This window comes from Dendrobates tinctorius, unplaced genomic scaffold (assembly GCF_039654945.1).
Source record: "Dendrobates tinctorius isolate UK_male_01 unplaced genomic scaffold, ASM3965494v1 ptg000093l, whole genome shotgun sequence".
NCBI classification, from domain to species: domain Eukaryota; kingdom Metazoa; phylum Chordata; class Amphibia; order Anura; family Dendrobatidae; genus Dendrobates; species Dendrobates tinctorius.
Window position 1 is genome coordinate 16,333,048 of NW_027361761.1, and position 23,025 is coordinate 16,356,072.

Genomic DNA, 23,025 nt, shown 5'->3' on the forward strand with positions numbered 1-23,025 from the left:
TCGCAGCACCAGCACTTCAGGTGCGGAGAGCACTGCCCACTTGGCTCGCACGCTGACGGTGTGGGACTCACTCCCGCTTCGTGTGCTTTTTTCCTCAGCTTCTGGCTGGGTTCCGTGTCTAAACACACCCCCTCTTCCTTGGTCATGGAGTTTGTCTGGTCCCCTATTCCTTCCCCTGGGAAACAGGGGACACAGCCTCGACAGTTCCGTACCCAGCGCATCACAGTTACCTGCAGCCCGGTCTTCCTCCTTACACTTCTCCTCTCCTTTAGCTTGCCATTCTATGGGCTATAGTTCCTTCATCAGACTTTCACACTCTTCAATTTCTCGCACCATATGAGGCCAAATAAGCTGGTCTTGGTCATAATGAGAGGGAGGTATTCTAGCTGTCGTCCGCTCTGTATGGCTTTGTTCAGGTTGAGTGATAGAGTAAGGTTGGGTTATAGAGGACGGGAGTACGTCCGTGACATCTGTCGAGTTTCAGGCCTACGTACTTCCCTTGGACTGACGGGCTGCGAACTATCCTTTTCAGAGAACGAGACAAGTGGTTCTTCCTCATCACAATCAGGAACCTTGGGAGTTAGTCTTTCAGGGGCACTTGGCACTCTCCCCTCCTTCAGGATCTCGTGACAGGCAGGGACGCAACATACTTCAGTGGACTATTCGGCTAGGCACCCGTTCTTCTACTTTGCGTTGAATTTCATAGAAGGGACCATTGGATCCAATTCTGTATTTCACCCGATTCTTCTCTATGCTCCTGAGTAAAGCAGACATCTCACTGTAGGCAGACTATGCCTTCTCTTTCACTTCTTGGCGTCTGACGCCATGACTCTGCCTTGCGCTGGGTGAGGCTCCCCTCCGCTCACTGTACCATTTCTTCCATGTGCAGTATTCTCTCCAGTGAGCATGACCTTTGGAGGGTGAGCGAATCTCTGCCTTTGGCTGTCTCGTGTAGGGCAACTCCTTGACAGGTGTCCCATTTTTCCACAAGTCCAACACTCACTTCTGTGCCAGTCTGTTGGGCGCTTAGGCCTGGATCACTGTCCGCTAAGAGAAAGATACCCCTTCAGTAATCGCTCTTCTTCCCAGGATATGGGATTAAATTCTGAGGCTGCTGCTGGAGTTTCTCTTACGCTCCGTATCTCTCCTCTAAAATCTCTTATCTCTTGCCATAAGATACCCCGGGGTATGGAATTGGACTCCAAGGTAGTAGCAAGGGCTTTCTTTAGGCTCCCTATTTCTACCTTCATTTTACGCATTTCCTGCCGTAATTCGTGGGACCACTCCGGCTCGGTCGCGTTCGGGGAAGGTACTTCGCGGCTCTGGACTTTCCCTGCCAAGGCTACGGTCCCCTGCTCCTGTTCACTTATGCCCACTTCCACCCTAATTTCTAAAAAGTCATACGCGGCTGAGCATGCAGGTGCTCCCGCAAAGTTTGCTTAAGCAGCACGTCTCTGAAGCCCGCCACAAACTGGTCTCTAAATATATCACATCAGTGGACTCTGCTCCGATTACCCCCACATTATCCCGGCGGGCGATATGCGCTTGTTTCCCCTGCAGTGCCTTAATGTACTGTGGCATGGATTCCTCCTACCTTTGGACATGGCACGCATTTCCTCTAGGATCTGGAATACCTTGGTTCACGTTTCATTTATGGGGTGGCAGAACATTACAGAATACCAGGCCTCACCATCTAGGGACATTAATGCTATCTCTGCCTGCAGCGCAGGGGCCATGGGGTACATTCGCAGCATGCTCTTAACTCTTTCAGTCCAGTCCCACTACATCATGTTGCTCCCCTTGAACTTTGGGCAGTAACTAAGCATCGCCCCAATGGTAAGCTGGTCCTTGTGGCACCCATGACTGTTATGATTGAGTCACCGTAGGAGGCAAAACCAGAAATGCTAGCTAAGTCCAGAAAACCAGAGAAGTTGGCAACTATCAGATTGCAGACCCCTGAACCTATCAACACAACTAGCAGTAGCCGTGGGGGGTTCCTACGATGACCTAGACCCCTCGATCACAGCCGGAGAGATACATAGGCCTAAAGAAGGAAAGGGGAAATCTAGCTGCCCCAGAGCAGACCCCAAAGCAATAGGCAGCCCCCCACATATAATCACGGTGAAGCAAGATGAAAACACTTACACAGACAGAAAGACAGACTGAGCAAAGACGGGGCCAAAAACTACCTAGATAGGAACGGATAGGAAGGCTGCTGTCTGCAATCTGCCAAAACCCTATCAGAGACAAAAGCCAACAAGCTGAAATAAAAATGGCCCTGAAGCAACTAAGCTTCAAAAACTAAATCAGCACTCAGGTACTTTCAGAGACAGAGCTAACGGAATACTGCACACTCCAGCAGGGAGTGGCAGAATCCAAAAAGCAAGAAAAACAAAAACAAATCTTAAATGCAAAAAGGCAAAACAGAAAACTTAGCTTTAGGAGAGCAGGAATCAGACTGGTGTCCAAGAGTCCACAGAGAAATCACCCGCAGGGCAGAAAGGGCGTAGGCTGCCTTATATCCAGTCAGTGACTCCACTCAGCCAATCGTCTTCACTAGTCCCAGGTGCCTGATAATCAGGCTCACTACCTTCCTTCACTAGAATAGGGAGTTCACCAGGCCTCAGTGACGGAGGGGAAAATGAACTCACAACACATGACCGCTTGGTCTGCCACTTCTGCGCAAATGGCCTGCATCCTTCTGACTACACCTAGTGATGGACAGGTGGCAGAGCAAGGGTTAATAATTTTAAAAGTTTTAATTAAACAGGGGGTTAACTCCTCGCAGGCAGATGAATGATTAAAAGGCTAGATGTAAAGAACAATAAATGCAGAATAATAACAGTCCAGTTGGTAAACTTATCACGTCCTTTATGCAACTCCACTGTAGATGATCCAACAGGGGTTTCAGCACTGGCAATGGCCAGAAAGATGTCCACAGAGGGGTCCTTTAAACAATGATCGGTCTTCTGGCTGCAGCGGTCGGTCTCTGGTACCTTTTGCTTAGCCCCTAGTTCATGAATTAGTGTGGCCAGAGCAAACAAGTCCACCCAGCTTCAAAGTCCAACATGGACTGGATTTCTCTCCTCTGCATGTGCGCTGTACTCACAGTCACGGAGTGCATGGCGCCTCACTCCTTGCCGGTCACTGGCACACAGCACCTTGCTCTCTGGCGGTCACTGGGCACATAGCACCTCGCTCTCTGGCAGTCCTGCTGTTAGTAGCGGGAGCTGATGGGCACAGTCCTTCGCGGCACCGTTGCTCTAAAGACGGAGCACGATGCTTAGCCTCTTGCGCGCTGCTTATTCCTGACAAAACTGTCTCCATGGCTTTCTCTTAGCCATGCAACCTGCCTTTAGGTCACTTGGTTTGTCTGCCGCAGTCCATCACAGCATCGACGCTTTGGGTGCGGAGCCCACTTTGCTGCTCGCACGCTGATGGCGGGGGACTCACACCCGCTTTGCGTGCTTTTTTCCTCAGCTTCTGGCCAGGTTCCCTGTCTAAACATGCCCCCTCTTCCTGAGTCATGGGGCCTATCCGGAGGAAGAAACAGGGGACACAGCCTTGACAGTTCCGGACCCAGCGCAGCAAAGGTACCCACAGCCTGGTCTTCCTCCTTACACTATGATCATGCGAAAGCTACCACATATCTACAACCAGCTCCAGCTGTAGGAGAATGTAGGCAACCAATCTGAAAATCCTCACCACTGGTCTGTGCTATTCATGGACATGTTGGGTCCTGCAGTCAGTTAGATTTAATTTGTAGCTGAACTCTGTTACGGGAAAACTTTGCTCCATGGCATAGCAAATCTCAAAGAAAACAATTTCTTGGCCCGGATATCTGGGCGGGTTGTAAATATCACATCACATTTTCAGTGTTATATAATGTGAATCAGAACTGCAAAATCACACTGAAGAGCAGGATCCAGTCGGGGACATTTCACTACCAATGTAAGCATAAATGCTGAGGGATAGAAAAATAGCACTGAGAATACAGAAGGATTCTAGGTACGGTAGGATAGGTTTATAGATAATCTGTGGAAAGAAAAAGAAAGACATGCAATACATAGACATAGATAAGATAATGTTAATAGATATTTGCACATTTATAACTTTCTATTTGCCTTTCTACAGAAACCCTTCCTGGCATTATGATCCCATCTGATCCCATCACATTGGTTCTGTCTATTATTTTATGTCTTTTTTTTGTCCTGTTTTTCTTTGGACGTAAGAAAAATGCTTACAATTTGCCCCCCGGACCACGGCCGCTACCAATCATTGGAAATCTGCACATTCTAGACATGAAGAGACCATATCTGACAATGCACGAGGTAACATTCAGTCATTTGAGTTTTTTATCCTAAATGGTTATGATTCTGCTGCCTGGAAGGAATGGGAATGTAATAAGCCAAAAAATGAAGAGAGCAAATATTTAAAGTGTTTGTTTATTGTAGAATTTATTTACAGTTTGCTTGAATTTTTTGGCTTGAATATATATTCCATAAATATATATACAGTATATATATATATATATACTGTATATATATTGTAGGGATTCACTCGCTCAAGTGCAGCGGGAGACAGTCAGGAGGCAGGTTCCTTTAAAGTTCATGTGGTTTATTACATCATAAACCCATCAGGCAGCAAGTAATAAAGAAAATAGCCTTTAGCTTAGGCAAAAGCAAACAGAAATGTCCGTTAACCCAGGCTCTGACCTGGAGAGTTAGTACACACGGGATGCTTAGTCCTCCCCACCTACAGCTCCCTGGTTCAGCTGACTGGTCACGTGACTGACCTCACCACAGGTCCTTGCAAAACAGTAATCTAGCAATATCTATTATGCCTTATATTACGGGGACAAGCAATCTCTGAGACACATATTTCCCATCAATTATACAACCCATAGCCGCGCCACATACCTCCCCCCTCTGCCTAAATCCGTGGGGCTTGGCACTTTCACCTACCAGGCAAGGGATTCTTGAGAGTGCATCAGCATTCCCATGTAGCTTCCCGGCCCTATGCTCTACGTGGAAGCTGAAGTCTTGCAGGGCTAAGAACCAGCAGGTGACCCTAGCATTCTTACCCTTTGTTTTCCTCATCCATCTGAGTGGGGCATGGTCGGATATTAATGTAAACTTACATCCCACCAGATAGTACCGTAGTGTATTCACTGCCCACTTTATGGCCAAACACTCCTTCTCTACGACTGAGTAATTCCTTTCGCATGAAGATAGCTTCCTACTCAGGTAGAGGACAGGATGCTCCTCCCCATGTATCTCCTGGGAGAGGACTGCACCTACCCCGACATCTGAGGCATCTGTCTAAAGGATGAACTCTTTTTTAAAGTCTATGGCCACCAGAACGGGTTGCTCACATAGAGCCTCTTTCATTTCTTGGAAGGCTGACTCCGCCTCTTTGGGCCATCTGACCATTACGGATTTTGTTCCCATAAGCAGATCAGTTAGAGCCACAGCCATCATGGCGAAGTTTGGGATGAATCTCCTGTAATATCCCCCGATCCCCCGAAAGGATTTAATTTGCCTTTTGGAGAGAGGTCTCGGCCATGTCTGAATTGCCTCCACTTTATTGATTTGGGGTTTGATCTCACCACGCCCCACTACATATCCGAGGTACTTGGCTTCTTCTTTACCCAAGGCACACTTCTTCGGGTTCATTGTAAACCCCGCCTCCCTTAGAGCGTCAAACACTGCTTGGTCCTTTTCCAGGTGAGACTCCCAGTCCGGGGTAAAGATGACGATATCATCCAGGTACGCGGCAGCGTATAGCTTAGGAGGTGCAAGGATTCTATCCATAGCCCTCTGGAAGGTTGCTGGAGCTCCCTGCAGGCCAAACGGCATCCGGACATACTGGAAGTACTCGTCTGGTATAGAAAATACCATCTTCTCCTTGGCTTCCTGTGCCATGGGCATCTACCAATATCCCTTTGTCAGATCCATGGTGGTTATGTACCTGGCAGATCCAAGTCTCTCGATGAGCTCATCAATGCGTGGCATGGGATAAGCATCGAACTTAGAGACCTCATTCAGCTTCCGGTAATCATTGTAGAACCTCCATTCACCATCAGGTTTTGGGACCAGGACAATCAGGCTCGACCAGCTGCTCTTGGATTCCTCAATGACCCCGAGCTTCAACATATGCTGCACCTCCTTGGAGATTACTTCTCGAAGGGCCTCAGTAATTCGATAAGGCTTCACGTTCACCCGCACATGTGGCTCGGTCAGAACTTTGTGCTCCACAGCCTTCGTGCACCCCGGCAACTCCGAAAACAGGTCCCTTTTTCTGGAGTAATCCCGGCACTGCTGTTTCTGGGCCTTCATTAGTGTCTCCGCTATGGTAACTGCTCTAACCTCCCCTTCTAGGTTGCCCAGCAAACACGGAGTTACCGCAAGCTCTCTATCTTGCCACGGCTTGATGAGGTTGACATGGTAAACCTGGTATGGCTTCCGTCTTCCTGGTAGGTAGATCTTGTAGTTAACGTCTCCAAGTTTTTCCACCTCCTCATACGGCCCTTGCCACTTGGCCAAGAACTTACTCTCCACCATCGAGATTAGCATGAGAACTCAGTCTCCCGGATTGAACTGCCTCACTCTTGCTGACCAGTTGTAGACCCTGGCCAGAGCCTCTTGTGCCTGGCAGAGATGTTCTTTAACAATGGGCATCACCTTCGCAACCCTCTGCTGCATCAGTGCCACATGCTCAATGACGCTTCTGTGGGGCGTGACTTCGGCTTCCCAGATTTCCTTGGCTATATCTAGGAGACCTTGCGGATGTTGGCCATACCGAAGCTTGAAGGGCGAGAACCCCTGGGGAACTTCACAGATAGAAAACAGCAGATACGGTAAGAGACAATCCCAGTCTCTACCATCTTTCTCTATGGCTTTTCTTAGCATGCTCTTCAGTGTCTTTTTAAACCTCTCAACATGGCCATCTAACTGCGGATGGTACACTGAGGTCCTCAACTGGAAGATTTGCAGGACTCGGCACAACTCCCTCATCACCTTGCTCATAAAAGGTGTCCCCTGGTCGGTCAGGATCTCCTTCGGCAAACCCATCCGGGAAAACAAATGGACCAACTCGCGGGCTATACTCTTCGGGGAGGAATTTCTCAGGGGAATTGCTTTAGGATAGCGGGTGGCATAGCCCAGGATGACTAATATATACTGATGGCCCCGGACTGATTTAACTAAGGGACCTACCAAGTCCATGGCAATTCTCTCAAACGGCACTTCAATAATGGGCAATGGCACAAGGGGGTTCCGAAAATGAGATGTGGGGGCAGTAACTGACTTGTCGGGCAGGACCTGCAATAGTTTGCTATTTCCCGGTGACACCCAGGCCAATAGAACCTCTGTACAACCCGTTCCTGCATTTTTTCCACCTCCAGGTGTCCCCCCAAGAAGTGTGAATGGGCCATGTCCAACACTTTCCGGCCTGGTACTATTAACTGCTCTACCACCTCCTCCCTTATTTTTGTGACCCAGTATAACAATTCCCCACTCATCATAAAATAGGGAAACCTTGTGTCTGCTCCCCGCTCTTGTGCAACCCCATTAATGACGGTGACATTGTTGAAGGCTTCCCTCAGCATTGGGTCCCTATGTTGGGCAGTCCCAAAATTCTCACCGGCCACCCCTAACTCTGGAATGTCAGATACAGGGGACCCTTCCTCCTCATCCCCAACAAGGACAGATAAAGGAAACCCGTCTGCCTCTGATGGTGGCGATACCTTATTAGGGTTCATTGGTTCCCTGCTCTTGCTAGCAATCTCAGAACCCTTACCCCACAGATCACAAAACGGACAGAAATCCCGGCCTATAATTATCGGATGCAACAAGTCCCGAATGACGACAACTTCATGGGACTCGGTGCCATGCGCCATTTCAATGTTCACCCTGGCCATAGGGTAGTCTTTTGCATCGCCATGTATGCACCGAACGCCGACCTTTTTACCCGGGAGTAGGTTGAGAGGAAAAGCGGCCCATACAAGAGTCACCAAGCTCCCGAAGTCTAGCAACGCCATTACTGCTCGACTATTCACCTTCACAGGACACGATTGTGGCCCCTCGTTAGGTGGAGAGTTCACACTGCAAACTGGATATGCATAGTATGAACTACGGCATCCCATGCTGCAGTCCATCTGCTTGGTGGTCTGGGGACAACGGGCAGCTATATGTCCCGGCCCGTGGCACTTACAGCAAATAATATCACCCATGGGGACCTTGGGTACCGCCTCCCCCACCCCTTTTGACCTTGGATGCCCCACCCCTTTTGGGACTCCGCCCCCTGCTGGAATCCACAATACGGAATGGGTTGCTTCCCCAAGGAGCCTTCCATCCAATGGTATCTCTCGACCAGTCCGACCAGTTCATCGGCATTCTGGGGATCCCCCTGTGCAACCCAAGTCTGTAGGGGTCTCGGCAGGGAATGCACAAACCGATCCATTACCACTCGCTCTATCATCTGTGCAGGGGAAGGTGACTCTGGCTGCAGCCATTTCTGGACCAGGTGCAACAGGTCGAACATTTGGGAGCACGGCGGTTTGTCTCGGTGATAGGCCCAGCAGTGAACTCGCTGTGCCCTGATAGTCATTGTCACCCCCAAACGTGCGAGAATTTTTGCTTTTAGTTTGGGATACTCCTTGGAATCTTGTACAGTCAAGTCATAGTACACCTTCTGGGGCTCCCCCGTCAGGTATGGTGCCAGTACCTCTGCCCACTGCTCTGACTGAAGTTTTTTCCTCTCAGCCACCCTCTCAAACACCATCTGGAAGGCCTCAACATCATCCTCAGGGGTCATTTTTGTAATGCGTGTCTTACCGCCTTCCCGACGTGGGTGGCATCAGCCAGTCCTGGGATTGGGGCGCTCATCCTGCCCTCCTTCCAGGCAATGCTTGCTGGCTTGCTACAAACTTGACCCAGGACATGCAGTAATAATCTCACGGCTCTGCTGACAATGCTGCCCGCATTCTCCACCAATTGTAGGGATTCTACTCGCTCAGGTGCAGCAGGAGACAGTCAAGAGGCAGGTTCCTTTAAAGTTCATGTGGTTTATTACATCATAAACCCATCAGGCAGCAAGTAACAAAGAAATTAGCCTTTAGCTTAGGCAAAAGCAAACAGAAATGTCCATTAACTCAGGCTCAGACCAGTAGCTTCAGTACACACGGGAGGCTTAGTCCTCCCCACTACAGCTCCCTGGTTCAGGAGCAGGCTACATTATAAGTGTGTAGCCACATTTATACATGAGAAGAGGTTACATATATAGGGGTTATATATATATATATATATATACTGTATATATAGAATATATTGAATATATACAGTATATATGGTATATACTGTATATGTATGCTGACACATTTTTCGTGTCACATGGAGAAGCATAAAAATGGTCAGAACAAGAGCACGATGCATTTAAAGAAACTCTATGAATCTCCAAAAAAGTCGCAAAAAGTAAAGATAGAAGCCACAACCAAAAAACTCTGTGTTTGTAGTGCATTTTATTTATGTAATGATATCAGTCATTCATTGTACAAGAGGAGGAGGAGGTGAGCTGTGATCTCACCTATAGTGAATGGAGGACCCTGAATTATCTACAATGTATAGAGCACAGTCATTGTACAGGAGGAGGTGGTGAGCTGTGATATCATGTATTGTGAATTGTGGATCCTGTGTTATCTACTGTATATAGAGGTGTTATCAATCATTGTACAGGAGGAGGAGGAGGTGGTGAGCTGTGATATCATTTATTGTGAATGGTGGATCTTGTGTTAACTACCATATTAATAAGTGTTACATATATTTACACATCTATCTGGTTCCAACCAATTACTGTATACTTGTGGGGTTTCCGGATTCCAGACAGCTTTTACTGATCCAACAATTGCAACTGTTTAACATTTTCACATTTTTGTAGAAATGGTTTTCAGTTTCCTCCTGGAGTGATTTTCTATCTGTCTGAATATTTTGAGAACATTTTGCTACTTTTTGCTTAAAAAAAATTGAACAAAAAATAAATGGAGAGAGAAGAAAATAATTGGTATTTTGTGAAAAATTGATGAACCGCCGCATGTTCCAGTTTGAATTAAGTTGGCACAAGAAAAAGTCAAGACAAAGGAAAAGAAAAGTGACTTCACCCCTTCACAACATGTATGTCAAAAGTCGTATCTCTGCCTTTGATCCTAACTTGTACCCCGAGCCCACATCTTTTCAGGCAGATCACAGTTGATTTCATCAGACATCATGTGTAGTGATGAGCGAATACATTCGGCACTATACATTACTCACACGAATAGTACGGTATTCGGGCTATTTGTTACTTGCCGAGTAATTAGGTATTTGCCTCGGTATATTCGAATGACCCGCCCAGCATGTTTGGTGCTTTATTTGCAGCCAATAAACATGCTGGGCTGGCTTGCCAATCACAGTAAAACCAGCGCCATCTTGTGGCATTACTGCGATTGGCTGGCGTTCCAGCATCATAGGGACTATTTAAAAGCTGCCGGTGCCATCTTGCGCACGTTGCAGCCAGAAACAGCATAGGGAGAGCGTAGATTCAACATAGTGAGAGTGAAAGGAGCGTAAGGAGCATAGGGAGAGTGATAGAAAGTTTTAGTGAGCGTTATTTATTCCAAAAAGCTCTTTTAAGAGCTGAAGATTGATTGTGAAGAGATTCCTTGTGTGTTAGGGCAGTCTCACGTGTCTAGATAATTCTGGTACCGGCTGGAGCTTTGCCTATTCTGGATCTTTGCCCTATTCTTCCCACTTGCCCTGTAGCAGTGGCAAGTGGGGTAATAAGGGGTTAATGACACCTTTCGATTATAAGGTGCCATTAAGCCTGGATTAGTAATGGAGAAGTGTCAATAAGACACCGATCAATTACGGCCCGCGAAAACCCGCTGACATCTGCATAGACCCATTGATTTGAATGGGTCTACTTGAGTCAGTGTCTCCGGTACGTGAGAAATCTGTCACTACACGTACCTGACGTGTGAAACCGGCCTTATGTAAATGCAGGCCAATTTTTTTTTTAATTTGCCTTAACGTCCATCCCTTATCATCTATAAGCATATTGTTCAAGAAATCAACTCCCTCCTCCATCTCCTCCTGCTTCTGCATCAAGTACTTAGTGTTCATGGATGTATACTCCATGTGTGTATTGTTTTGTGTTCTATGAAACCTGTGCACATTGTGCAATGGTGAAACGTGTACACTCTATCCTACCTCTTGTAATAATTGCTAAGTGTATTGTGATGTAATCGTCACAGCGTCTTTCAGCTGGTCTGAGAGAGACCTCTTGTCAAATTTTATGAAATCTTTGCACATTGTGCAATGGTGAAACTTGCACTCTATATTTACCACTTGTAATAACTGCAAAATGTATTGTGAGGTCCACATCACGGACTCTTTAAGCATGTATGATACAGCCCCCTTGGAGTAATATTTGGATACTTTTCTATATTGTGCAATGGTCAAATTTCTACTCTCAATATATATTCTTTAATTATATTTTTTTATTGTATTGCCCTTCTCACGGAGTCTTTAAGCGTGTATCTGGTAGCCTGATGCTGTTTTTTGACTCTGCACTTGGACATTTTGGATCAGAAATCCATTAATATGCTCCACACAATTCTTCAGTTTTCAGACTTAGGCCGGGGTCACACTTGTGAGTGCAATACGAGAAACTCGCGTAAGACTCTCGCTTCAATATCCGTAACTGCTGCTGGGATCGGAGCGATCAGCCGCATAGAAATACATGCAGCAACACACTCCGATCCCGAGTGCCGGCAGCAGTGCCGGGAATTGAAGCGAGAGACTTACGCGAGTTTCTCGTATTGCACTCGCAAGTGTGACCCCGGCCTTACGCAAAATAATAATAGGAGTAATGAAACATGCTCTATATATTTGCTGCTAGTTCGAAAATCTTACCCACACATCCATTTCTAAATGGAAATTCAACATAATTCCTCTGTTAGCATACGCCATATTCTCCTCATATACGCAGCGCTCCAGTAGGTGGTGGAACGCCTGGGTACAAAATCTGTGTCAGACGGTGAAACCACTGGCCTTTCCACTGAGTTACGTAATTCCCACTCTGCTGTCCAGGAAGGAGGCGCTGAGGTCTCCTGTCCACAACCTGCAGTTGCACAGACACAACAGTCAGAAACCACATCCAGTTTGTTGTCCCAGCGCAGCGTTCAGTTGTCCCTTGTCAGCAAATATGTCTGTTCACAAATTGTTGGTTAGATAGGGCATACACATTCGTTAGTACTTTACATTGTCCGGTGCTGGACAAAGACCATTGCTGACTTTTCCAGGCTCCTAAATGTGATTTGTCTCTTTTTATTTAACTGTTGCTTCTCTAACATTTTCTAAATTTGGGTACTTGCAAAAAAATGGTGGTTGGGGCATTGGCCAGTTTCTGTATAATTTAAGCACACCTAAGAGACTGTGATAATACGCTTCACAGATCTATTCAGGCCACAGCCTTACACATATTGGAACATGGTCATCGCCACGCTAATGCCTTTACCTGAGCTCTGTAGCACGGCTTGTCACCTGAGTACAACCCCTGGAAAAAGTTATGGAATCACCGGCCTTGGAGGATGTTCATTCAGTTGTTTAATTTTGTAGAAAAAAAGCAGATCACAGACATGGCACAAAACTAAAGTCAAATGGCAACTTTCTGGCTTTAAGAAACACTAAACAACAAATGTGATAGTCAGTAATGGTTACTTTTTTAAACCAAGCATAGGGGAAAAATTATGGAATCACTCAATTCTGAGGAAAAAAATATGGAATCATGAAAACAAACCAACAAAAAAACACTGCAACACATCACTAGTATTTTGTTGCCCCACCTCTGGCTTTTATAACAGCTTGCAGTCTCTGAGGCATGGACTTAATGAGTGTCATACAGTACTCTTCATTAGAGTTGAGCGACTTTTGTTTTTTTAGGGTCGCATTTCGTTTCGTGAAACCCGACTTTTCCAAAAGTCGGGTCGAGCAAGAATGTTCCAGTGTATGGTGGGCCCCATCTATCATTCTCCAGAGTATAGTGCTCCCCAAAAATTGCTGTCCCAACATTGAAAACAATCAAATAAGGCTGGTTTCACATTTGCGTTTTTTTGCGCTGGAAAAAAACGCATACCTGCGCATGCGTTTTTTCCCCTATATTTAACATGGGTGCGCATACCTGCGCGCTGGTAAGCGCACGTATGCGATTTTCATGCGCTGCGTTTTTTTGGGGTGTGCGTTGGTATTTTCCAGACGCAGCATGTTGCATTTTTTGGCCCTGGAAAAAAGCGCATGCGCACGTATGCGCACGTTTTGCGCTAAAAATGGCCATTATAGCCTATGGATGCGCATACGTGCGCACTGGCATGCGCATGTATGCGTTTTTTTAGAGCTGCGTTTTTTTGGTGGTGTCCACTTGTTGTCCTAGTTATAATCTTCTAAAGTCAAAAAAAAGAAGTCTATATAAAGGAGGTGCCTGCCAAAACTCTGCCACTACTACACTGACAGATTGAAGAGCAGACAGTCAACCAAGAACCCATTATATCAGCGAAGAATGTGAGTATATTACATTATATGCCTGTCCTTTTAAATTATGTATGTACTAATGATTTTTATTATTTTTACATGCAGTATGTCTTCAGAATCCGAGTATTCCCCATCGCGGCAGGAATTGGCACAAGCAGACCGTGAGGTGATTATTTTCGTGCATCTGGTAAGTATATCTGCTGCTTCTCCAAATCTCTTACGTTTTTTTCAACTTTTTTAAGACATCGTCATCATCATCTTCTGCGGACGGGACTAGTGAGGGCGAAGAGCAGGAGCAGCGAAGCCAAGTCCCGGTGGTGATACGGAATGTAAGTATCAAATGATTTGTAATGTTCTTTATTTTTTATCTTCTATTTTTACTCTTTTTTATGTTTTTTTTTTGTAACTTTTTATTCAATTTAAATTGGATTATTCTAATGAATGTGTTTTGTCTAGGTTCCACAACGGGATGAAGACGTCTACCTGGATAATGAGCAGCTCATCAGCCTGGTCCAGGAGCGTTCGCCGTTGTGGGACAGCCGTGACCGGCTGCACAAGGACATTGTGGTGACCCGGCGGCTATGGAATGAGGTGGCCGCAGCGTTGATGGATGGCTGGGACAGCACCACAGCATCCTCCAAAAAGGCGTTTAGTGAGTATTTCCCTGCTCTGTATTGTGCCGCAGTGACTGTTGTCCTTGACGGCACTGTTGGGTTTCGTGCTAGGCATATTCTAGCAGGAAACCCAACAGTGTCATCGGGGTCTACAGTGACTGCTTTGAGTATTGTATTGCTACATTGTGCCGCAGTGACTGTTGTCCTTGACGGCACTGTTGGGTTTCGTGCTAGGTGTATTCTAGCAGGAAACCCAACAGTGTCATCGGGGTCTACAGTGACTGCTTTGAGTATTGTATTGCTACATTGTGCCGCAGTGACTGTTGTCCTTGACGGCACTGTTGGGTTTCGTGCTAGGTGTATTCTAGCAGGAAACCCAACAGTGTCATCGGGGTCTACAGTGACTGCTTTGAGTATTGTATTGCTACATTGTGCCGCAGTGACTGTTGTCCTTGACGGCACTGTTGGGTTTCGTGCTAGGTGTATTCTAGCAGGAAACCCAACAGTGTCATCGGGGTCTACAGTGACTGCTTTGAGTATTGTATTGCTACATTGTGCCGCAGTGACTGTTGTCCTTGACGGCACTGTTGGGTTTCGTGCTAGGTGTATTCTAGCAGGAAACCCAACAGTGTCATCGGGGTCTACAGTGACTGCTTTGAGTATTGTATTGCTACATTGTGCCGCAGTGACTGTTGTCCTTGACAGCACTGTTGGGTTTCGTGCTAGGTGTATTCTAGCAGGAAACCCAACAGTGTCATTGGGGTCTACAGTGACTGCTTTGAGTATTGTATTGCTACATTGTGCCGCAGTGACTGTTGTCCTTGACGGCACTGTTGGGTTTCGTGCAAGGTGTATTCTAGCAGGAAACCCAACAGTGTCATCGGGGTCTACAGTGACTGCTTTGAGTATTGTATTGCTACATTGTGCCGCAGTGACTGTTGTCCTTGACGGCACTGTTGGGTTTCGTGCTAGGTGTATTCTAGCAGGAAACCCAACAGTGTCATCGGGGTCTACAGTGACTGCTTTGAGTATTGTATTGCTACATTGTGCCGCAGTGACTGTTGTCCTTGACGGCACTGTTTTTTTTTATCAACAGTGGACAAAGTCCGAACACGTTGGCGTTCGATCAAGGACCGCTTCAACAGTGATGTTCGTGCTGAGGGCCAGGTTCGCAGTGGATCTGCGTCAAGGACCAGAACTAGATACCGTCACTATAACGCGTTGCAGTTCCTAAGACCGGTCCTTGCCACGAGATCGTAAGTATTATAAATTTTGGGTTTTTATTTTTATTAATCTGTGTTTTTCTAATCCACAGCTGATGCTTCTTGTAAAGGCATGGTAGTAATGATTTTCCTTTCTTCCACAGCACCTAGAGCAGCACCCTGCAACCTGGCCCTGGAGCGGTCCTTCCTCGGACGTCCTCTGACCCGTTCCAGCCATCCGACAGCCAGGAAGCACCTTGCAGGTCAACCACACACACAGCTGGTGACCAGGAAGCTGGGCCATCAGGTGTTCCCCTGTCCCAGGTCTCTGCCACTGGTTATGCGGGCACTACCCGCCAGCGGCAGAGGGCCTTGGACAGGAATATCTTGCCCGAGTTTATGCATTTGAGCGAGACATTTAATTCCATCCTCAAGTCACTGTCCGACAGAGTTGAAAGCGGTTTTGCACTCATGGAACGTGGTTTTAACCACTTTGAACACCGCTTCAATTCTGTAGAACAGCGCCTTGACCGTCTGGAGGCCGACCTCAACAGACCAGCACACCATTTTTTTAGTAAGATTGAAAAGGGCATGGCGGAACACCTTAGTCCTGATCAACAGCTGAATGTGCTGCAGGCCTGCAACAATGCTTTCTTGCAGGCTATGCAGCATAATCGGTACGGTCAGCAGTCAGTGGTGTCCTTTCCACCTGTGCCACCATTGACTCGCTTCACCTCACTACCGACTTGTGCTGCATACCACTCCACGGACACCTCTATTCAAAGCCAGGACACCCACCGTTACACCACCACAAGTCTGAGTGCAGCTGGTCACTTCACCGACACCACCATGGCAAGCGCTGCTCCTGTCTGGAGCACCACCGCCACTCCCATGCATGCGTGGAGCTCAGCCACCACTAGGCAAACATGGAACAGCCCTGCCGCTACAACAACATGTAGTAGCCCTGCCACCACCACTCTGCAAACCTGGACCATCACTGCCGCCACCAGTCCTCCTGCAAGGACGAGCACTGACAACGAAGAGCAGCAGCAGCAGCCACCTCAGCAGCAGCCAACTCAGCAGCAGCCACCTCAGCAGCAGCAGCAGCCACCTCAGCAGCAGCAGCAGCCACCTCAGCAGCAGCAGCAACCACATCAGCAGCAGCAACCACCTCAGCAGCAGCAGCCACCTCAGCAGCAGCCGCCACCTCAGCAGCAGCCGCCACCTCAGCAGCAGCAGCCGCCACCTCAGCAGCAGCAGCAGCCATACCAGCAGACGGGGGACCTACATTCAATATTTGCCCCTAGTTCAAGGCGAAATCTATCAAGGCGGGCATTGGGCCAAAGTCGGTCCAGGCACACAAGCCTACGGCGACATGCCATTACAACTAATGTACCTGAACAGATTTCCTCTCCTCCAAGTGTTCCTAGTTTAATTCCCTTAACTGGACTACCTTCCCCCACAAGTTTTGTTGCCCCTTCCCCTCAAACACCGTCTTCAACTGCAAGTGTTGCATATTCCCTGCACACCCCCAAATTGAAACCATCTGCCCCCAAACGCCGGAAAAAATAATTTTTTGGTTTATTTTTGTGATAAAAAATAAATTTACATTTGTGGTTCACCATTACTAAGTTTCATTAAAAACCAACCCAAGGCCTAGTATAGTCATATGTGAAATAACACGGACTAGTATAGTCATACCAAGGCCTAGTGTAATAACTCGAGTTTTACCAACTTGGATCTGGTTTCATGAAAAACAAACTGTTGAAACTTGTCTTAAAAATAAGTTTCTTTCTAGTTTCACCAGTTTGTTTTTTGTGAAACAAGATGCTAGTTGTTAAAAATCGAGTTATTACAGTAGGCCTTGGTATGACTATACTAGGCCGTGGTATTTCACATATTACTATACTACTAGCCCCAATGCCTACTATACTCATATTTGAAATACCACGGCCTAGTATAGTCATTACAAGGCCTAGTGTAATAACTCTAGTTTCACCAACTAGAATCTGGTTTCATGAAAAAAAAATGTTGAAACTTGTCAAGTTTCACCAGTTTGTTTTTCGTGAAACAAGATCCTAGTTGGTAAAATTCGAGTAGGCCTTGGTATGACTATACTAGGCCGTGGTATTTCACATATTACTATACTACAAGCCCCAAGGCCTACTATACTCATATTTGAAATACCACGGCCTAGTGTAGTCATTACAAGGCCTAGTGTAATAACTCTATTTTTACCAACTAGAATCTGGTTTCATGAAAAACAAACTGTTGAAACTTGTCAAGTTTCACCCGTTTGTTTTTCGTGAAACAAGATCCTAGTTGGCAAAAATCGAGTAGGCCTTGTTATGACTATACTAGGCCGTGGTATTTCACATATGACTATACTAGTAGGCCCAAGGCCTACTATACTCATATTTGAAATACCACGGCCTAGTATAGTCATTCCAAGGCCTAGTGTAATAACTTTTAAGTTGGAATGGAGCAGATTACATTCATCCACTCAATGCTGACTTGTATTCCCCATGGACTTTCATTGGGGTTGGGTTTTGAGGGTTGTGTTTTGAGAAAATCACATACTTTGTTTTCAACTAGTTGCACAATTTTCTCTTGAAAAAAAATGGTTTCCTGATTCATGGCCTGCAGCTTTGCTCGTTCCAATATATTTCACGCAGACTAGCAATGCTGCATTTTAACTCATATGTGTATTTACCTGCCCAGGTGTGTGAACATCAAAAAATTCAGTTATACATGGGAAGTTTTTTATTTAATTGGAGTTTAAAAAATATAGTGCACTCAGTAATGGTATCAAATAAGGTTTTTTATTACCATAAACAAACAAAAACATTACACCATTTCATCTTGCCAGTGCACCCGTCCTACATCAGAAATAAAGTAGGCCGCAAATTGGTCCCTCATTTGGCCAACTTCAACGGATGACCTGAGAGTGTGCTGAGTGAATTCAGGCAATGGGTTAGGAGCATCATCGTCCAGTTCAAAGGTCGGGTGCTCTTTAGCCATCACAAAGTTATGTAGAACCACACAGGCCTTCACCACCTCATCGACTGTTTCAAGTTTAAGATTAATGGCCGTGCCCAGAATTCGCCATCTGGAAACAAGAATCCCAAAAGCACACTCGACAGTTCTTCTGGCCCTGGTCAGCCTGTAATTAAATATTTTTTTGGTGTGGTCCAAGTCCCGGCTGGAGTAGGGTTTCAGTAAGTTTCCGCACATTTGAAAAGCCTCATCGCCAACCATTACAAAGGGCAGTGGCGGAGCTTCGGTGTGAGGAAGAGGCCGTGGCATAGGGAAATTAAATTGGTTGCCATACAACCTCCGGCCCATGTCTGAGTTTTTAAAAGCCTGTGAGTCATTACCACGGCCAAATGCTCCAATGTCCACTGCTACAAACATACATCCGGCATCCGCAATCGCAATGAGTACTATTGAAAAGTACTTTTTGTAATTATAGTACTCAGATCCCGTTCTTTGGGGTTTGATGATCCGTATGTGTTTACCATCAACAGCTCCCAAACAGTTGGGAAAATTGCATACTGTCCAGAATTTGTCAGCAATTTCCATCCACTTTTCAGCGGTGGGCAGGGGCATAAATTCTGGGCAAAGAACATTCCAGAGAGCCCGGCAGGTGTCAGCAACAATTCCAGACAAGGTAGAGATTCCAATACGGTACTGGAAGTGTAGTGAAGATAGGGTTTCTCCAGTCGCCAGGAATCTGTGAACAGACAAAGAAGTAAAATTAATATTTATGTATATTATTTTAAAAAACTATAAAATAAAATATTAGTACATTCACGAAAACTAATTACCCAAGGTTTTGAATACTAAATTTAAAAAAAAACCATCAGACCGCACCCCTTGGTTTTTAAAACATACCGTAATGTCACCAGTAGCCGTTCCTCAGGAGGAATCGCACGACGGAGCTGTGTGTCCTGTCTCCGGATGGATTGTTGGACACGAGCAAGCAAATCCATGAAACTTTCGTGGGACATCCTGATATAATCTGTAAATTTCTCCGGGTTTGCCTGTAGCTCGCTGTAGAGGGTGTGGTATGCCCCACGGCTCTTCCGGAGTTCAACAATCGGATGTATCCACATACGCCGCCGTCTTCGCTGCCTCTCTCTCTTCCTTTGTTCATGGCAAGCAACTGCATACGCCTGAGCCATCGCGATGTCCAAATCCAAGTTGAAGTGAAAACTCTTCCAGCGCAGATCCATGGTCACGAGAAGAATCAAGCAAATGTGAAGAATACTGTAGACAGGGTCTATATATTAACATACCACACCCACAATGAAGTCCCATTGGTCTTGTGTGTTGTTGAATGGTTGTTTTTTCATTTTTGTGGGGTTTTTCCAAAATCTGTAAAAAAACGCAAACGCACAAAAAACGCATACAAACGCGCAAAAACGCTGCGTTTTTTTCCTGCATGCGCATAAAAATGCTTGAAAAAAACGCAGCGTTTGTATGCATTTGTATGCGTTTTTTTAATGTGTTTTTTTGCGGGAAAAACGCGCTGCAAAAAAAAGCAAGTGTGAAACTAGCCTAAGTCTCCTCGCTAGGGAATCCCTGTACTTGTCTGGACTCCTCGTCGTCCCCATCTTCCATCTCACTGCACAGTATTTCAACTTTGCAAGTGCTGTGATCCTGAGCAAGCAGGGGGGGCCCACTCGTTGGCGACGGCACTGGCACAGGGCCCCTGATAGTACGGTGGTGTGTCTGATGGCGGGTGGGCCGAACCTGCACTTTCATCTGCAGCTTCCTCTTTGTCACCGTGTAAGATGGAACTGTATATGGGAAGGGTAACCTGAGTTTCATCAGGGTCAGATTCAGGCCGTGTAGCGTGCGAGGGGAATGTAGTGGTCTGGGTCAATGTACCAGCAGATTCATCGAGCAGTGGCTGGGCATCAGTGCACTTGTGTCGCCCCCAGGAGTACAGTCGCCACAGTGGCATTACCTTCTTCCTAGGGAGTGTGATGTTATGCTTTGGAGCAACGAACGATCTCTCTAGCAGGTTAACTGATTGGGCAGCGTTATTCCCACGACTCATGACCCTCCAAACAGCGTTCATGAAGGCAAAGTGTTTGTTTTACGTGGGCAGTATGGTTGCAAAGCTGAACCTTAAAGGAATGTCCAGAAGGGCACCACCAGGAGTGGAGCCTACGGTTAAATTCGACTCCACCTGGGAAACCTCAACCATGCCAGCTACAGAACAGATGCACACATTGCAAGCTTAATTCCGTTAACGAACGAGACTCCGTCATGCCCCGCGGTCCGAGTCCGGCTTACTAGAGGGACACGTGAGGCTCTGGCACATGAGATTGGCCAATAACTGGTGTGTCATGCCCTTACATGTCCGTGGCTGCATGTGCGCTACACTGAAAAGGCCAGCGGTTGTCACTTACAGGTGCAGATAACCCGCTGAACAACGTTAGTGATGGGGATCACTGATTACAATTATTACCCGCGAACAATGATTTCCCAGTAAGTGCAGGTCAACCGCAGTTCCGGAATTAGGCCTAACCGTCATTCCTGAAAAAATGAAAAACTTACGTATGCAAACCACAGGTGCTGTAGCTTGCTTAACAGCTCGCCAGCCGTTCTCACGCCCAGTATGGATTACACGCGATTGCACAAAGGTGAGAAAGGGTACCGTATCCCCAGATAACATGTATGGATAGCGTCCACATTCAAAATATATGTCTATACATCAGGAGGCAGGCTCAGATGGTGTTAGGCCCAGTATGGATTGCACGTGATTGCACAAAGGTTAGAAAGGGTACCGTATCCCCAGATAACATGTATGGATAGCGTACACATTCAAAATATATGTCTATACATCAGGAGGCAGGCTCAGACGATGTTAGACCCAGTATGGATTGCACGTGATTGCACAAAGGTTAGAAAGGGTACCGTATCCCCAGATAACATGTATGGATAGCGTACACATTCAAAATATATGTCTATACATCAGGAGGCAGGCTCAGACGGTGTTAGGCCCAGTATGGATTGCACGTGATTGCACAAAGGTTAGAAAGAGTACCGTATCCCCAGATAACATGTATAGATAGCGTACACATTCAAAATATATGTATATACATCAGGAGGCAGGCTCAGACGGTGTTAGGCCCAGTATGGATTGCACGTGATTGCACAAAGGTGAGAAAGGGTACCGTATCCCCAAATAACATGTATGGATAGCGTACACATTCAAAATATATGTCTATACATCAGGAGGCAGGCTCAAACGGTGTCAGGCACAGTATGGATTTCACGGCCCAGACTACACAGCGGAGGAGCAGGGAGAGGTAAAGATTGCAAATGCTGGGGCCCTGCCCAAGCAAGGGGGGCCCACTCGTGGGCGTCGGTACTGGCACTGGGCCCCTCATAGTACGGCGGTGTGTCTGACGGCGGGTGTGCACCACCACCGTCAGAGACACTTGATTGCACTATGAGGGACTCTGTGCCAGTGCCCACGCCCAAGAGTCGGCCTACCCACCTGTCCAGGGCAACGGCACTCGCACGGTGTCGTGCGCTAGGTGGTGACCCCGGCCATGGGGGGGGAGGCAGCACAGTTAGGGAGTTTTAGAAAGTGGCATATGTTGATGTTGGACATTCAGCTGATGCAAAAGGTGAAATAGGTCAAGTCCCAGGAAGAGGTGGACCAAAGCAAGCCATTTTTCTGTCACCCTATGTGTCATCAGGGGAAGGTGGGACAAAATCCTTGGAAACCCATGAATGGTTCATTTTAATGAAGGTTAGATCATCCACATTTTGGGTTGACAGACGGGTCCTTTTTTCTGTCAGGATTGATCCAGCTGCACTGAAGACTCTTTCCGATAGCACACTTGCAGCTGGGCAAGCGAGCTCCTGTAAGGCATATTGTGCCAATTCAGGCCAGGTGTCCAGTTTAGCGGCCCAATAGTCAAAGGGGAATGACCTGTGTGGGAGAACATCGATATGGGAGGAAAAGTAGTTTGTAACCATAGTTGACAACTGCTGTCTCCTGTCACTTTCCATCAATGCAGTATTACCAGTTGTGTGAGCGGTACTTGAAAAATCAGTCCACAACATTGTCATGAAACCCCTGTCTCCAACGCCACTTCTGCTGTGTGCACCACGAACACCTCTGCCAAGCTGACCCCGGCCCGTACGGCTCGTGTGAGAACCATCACCGCTGCTGTGCGCTGGGAATGCCTCAAGCAACCGATTTACCAGAGTTGCTTGTTTATTAGCCAATAATAGGTCAAGGTTCTCCTGTGGCATGATGTTTTGTAATTTGCCTTTATAGCGTGGATCCAGGATGCTGGCCAACCAGTAGTTGTCATCGTTCATCATTTTGGCAATGCGGGGGTCCATTTTTAGGATCTGCAAGGCATAATCTGACATGTGGGCCAATGTTCCCGGTGTCAATGATGCACTGCGAGTGCTGGTTGGAGGAGCACTTTCTGGCAAATCCACATCCCTCCAGTCACGCACAAACCCTGTACCAGACCTTGCCACGCCAACATTTTCACTTGCCCCACGAGATGCATCCTCCTCCCCTAAGTAATCATCCCCATCATCCTCCTCCTCCTCCTCTTCTTCCTCCACCTCGTCCAGGAGAGGTCCCTGAGCAGACAATGGCTGAAT

The 23,025-nt window shown here is 46.8% G+C and overlaps 1 protein-coding gene across 2 annotated transcripts in view; it reads left to right on the top strand.

The window, feature by feature from the left end:
- Positions 1-3,887: 3,887 nt before the first annotated feature.
- Positions 3,888-23,025, top strand: part of LOC141098580 (cytochrome P450 2K1-like) — a 240,512-nt gene continuing 221,374 nt past the window's right edge. Inside the window, exons 1-2 of one of the 2 annotated variants that reach the window (XM_073586486.1) lie at positions 3,888-4,008; positions 4,135-4,331. In XM_073586486.1, coding sequence (XP_073442587.1) covers positions 4,152-4,331 — 180 coding nt within the window. In that variant the 5' untranslated portion in view covers positions 3,888-4,008; positions 4,135-4,151. The remainder of the gene's footprint in view (positions 4,009-4,134; positions 4,332-23,025) is intronic. The other variant, XM_073586485.1, reaches the window with a different exon arrangement.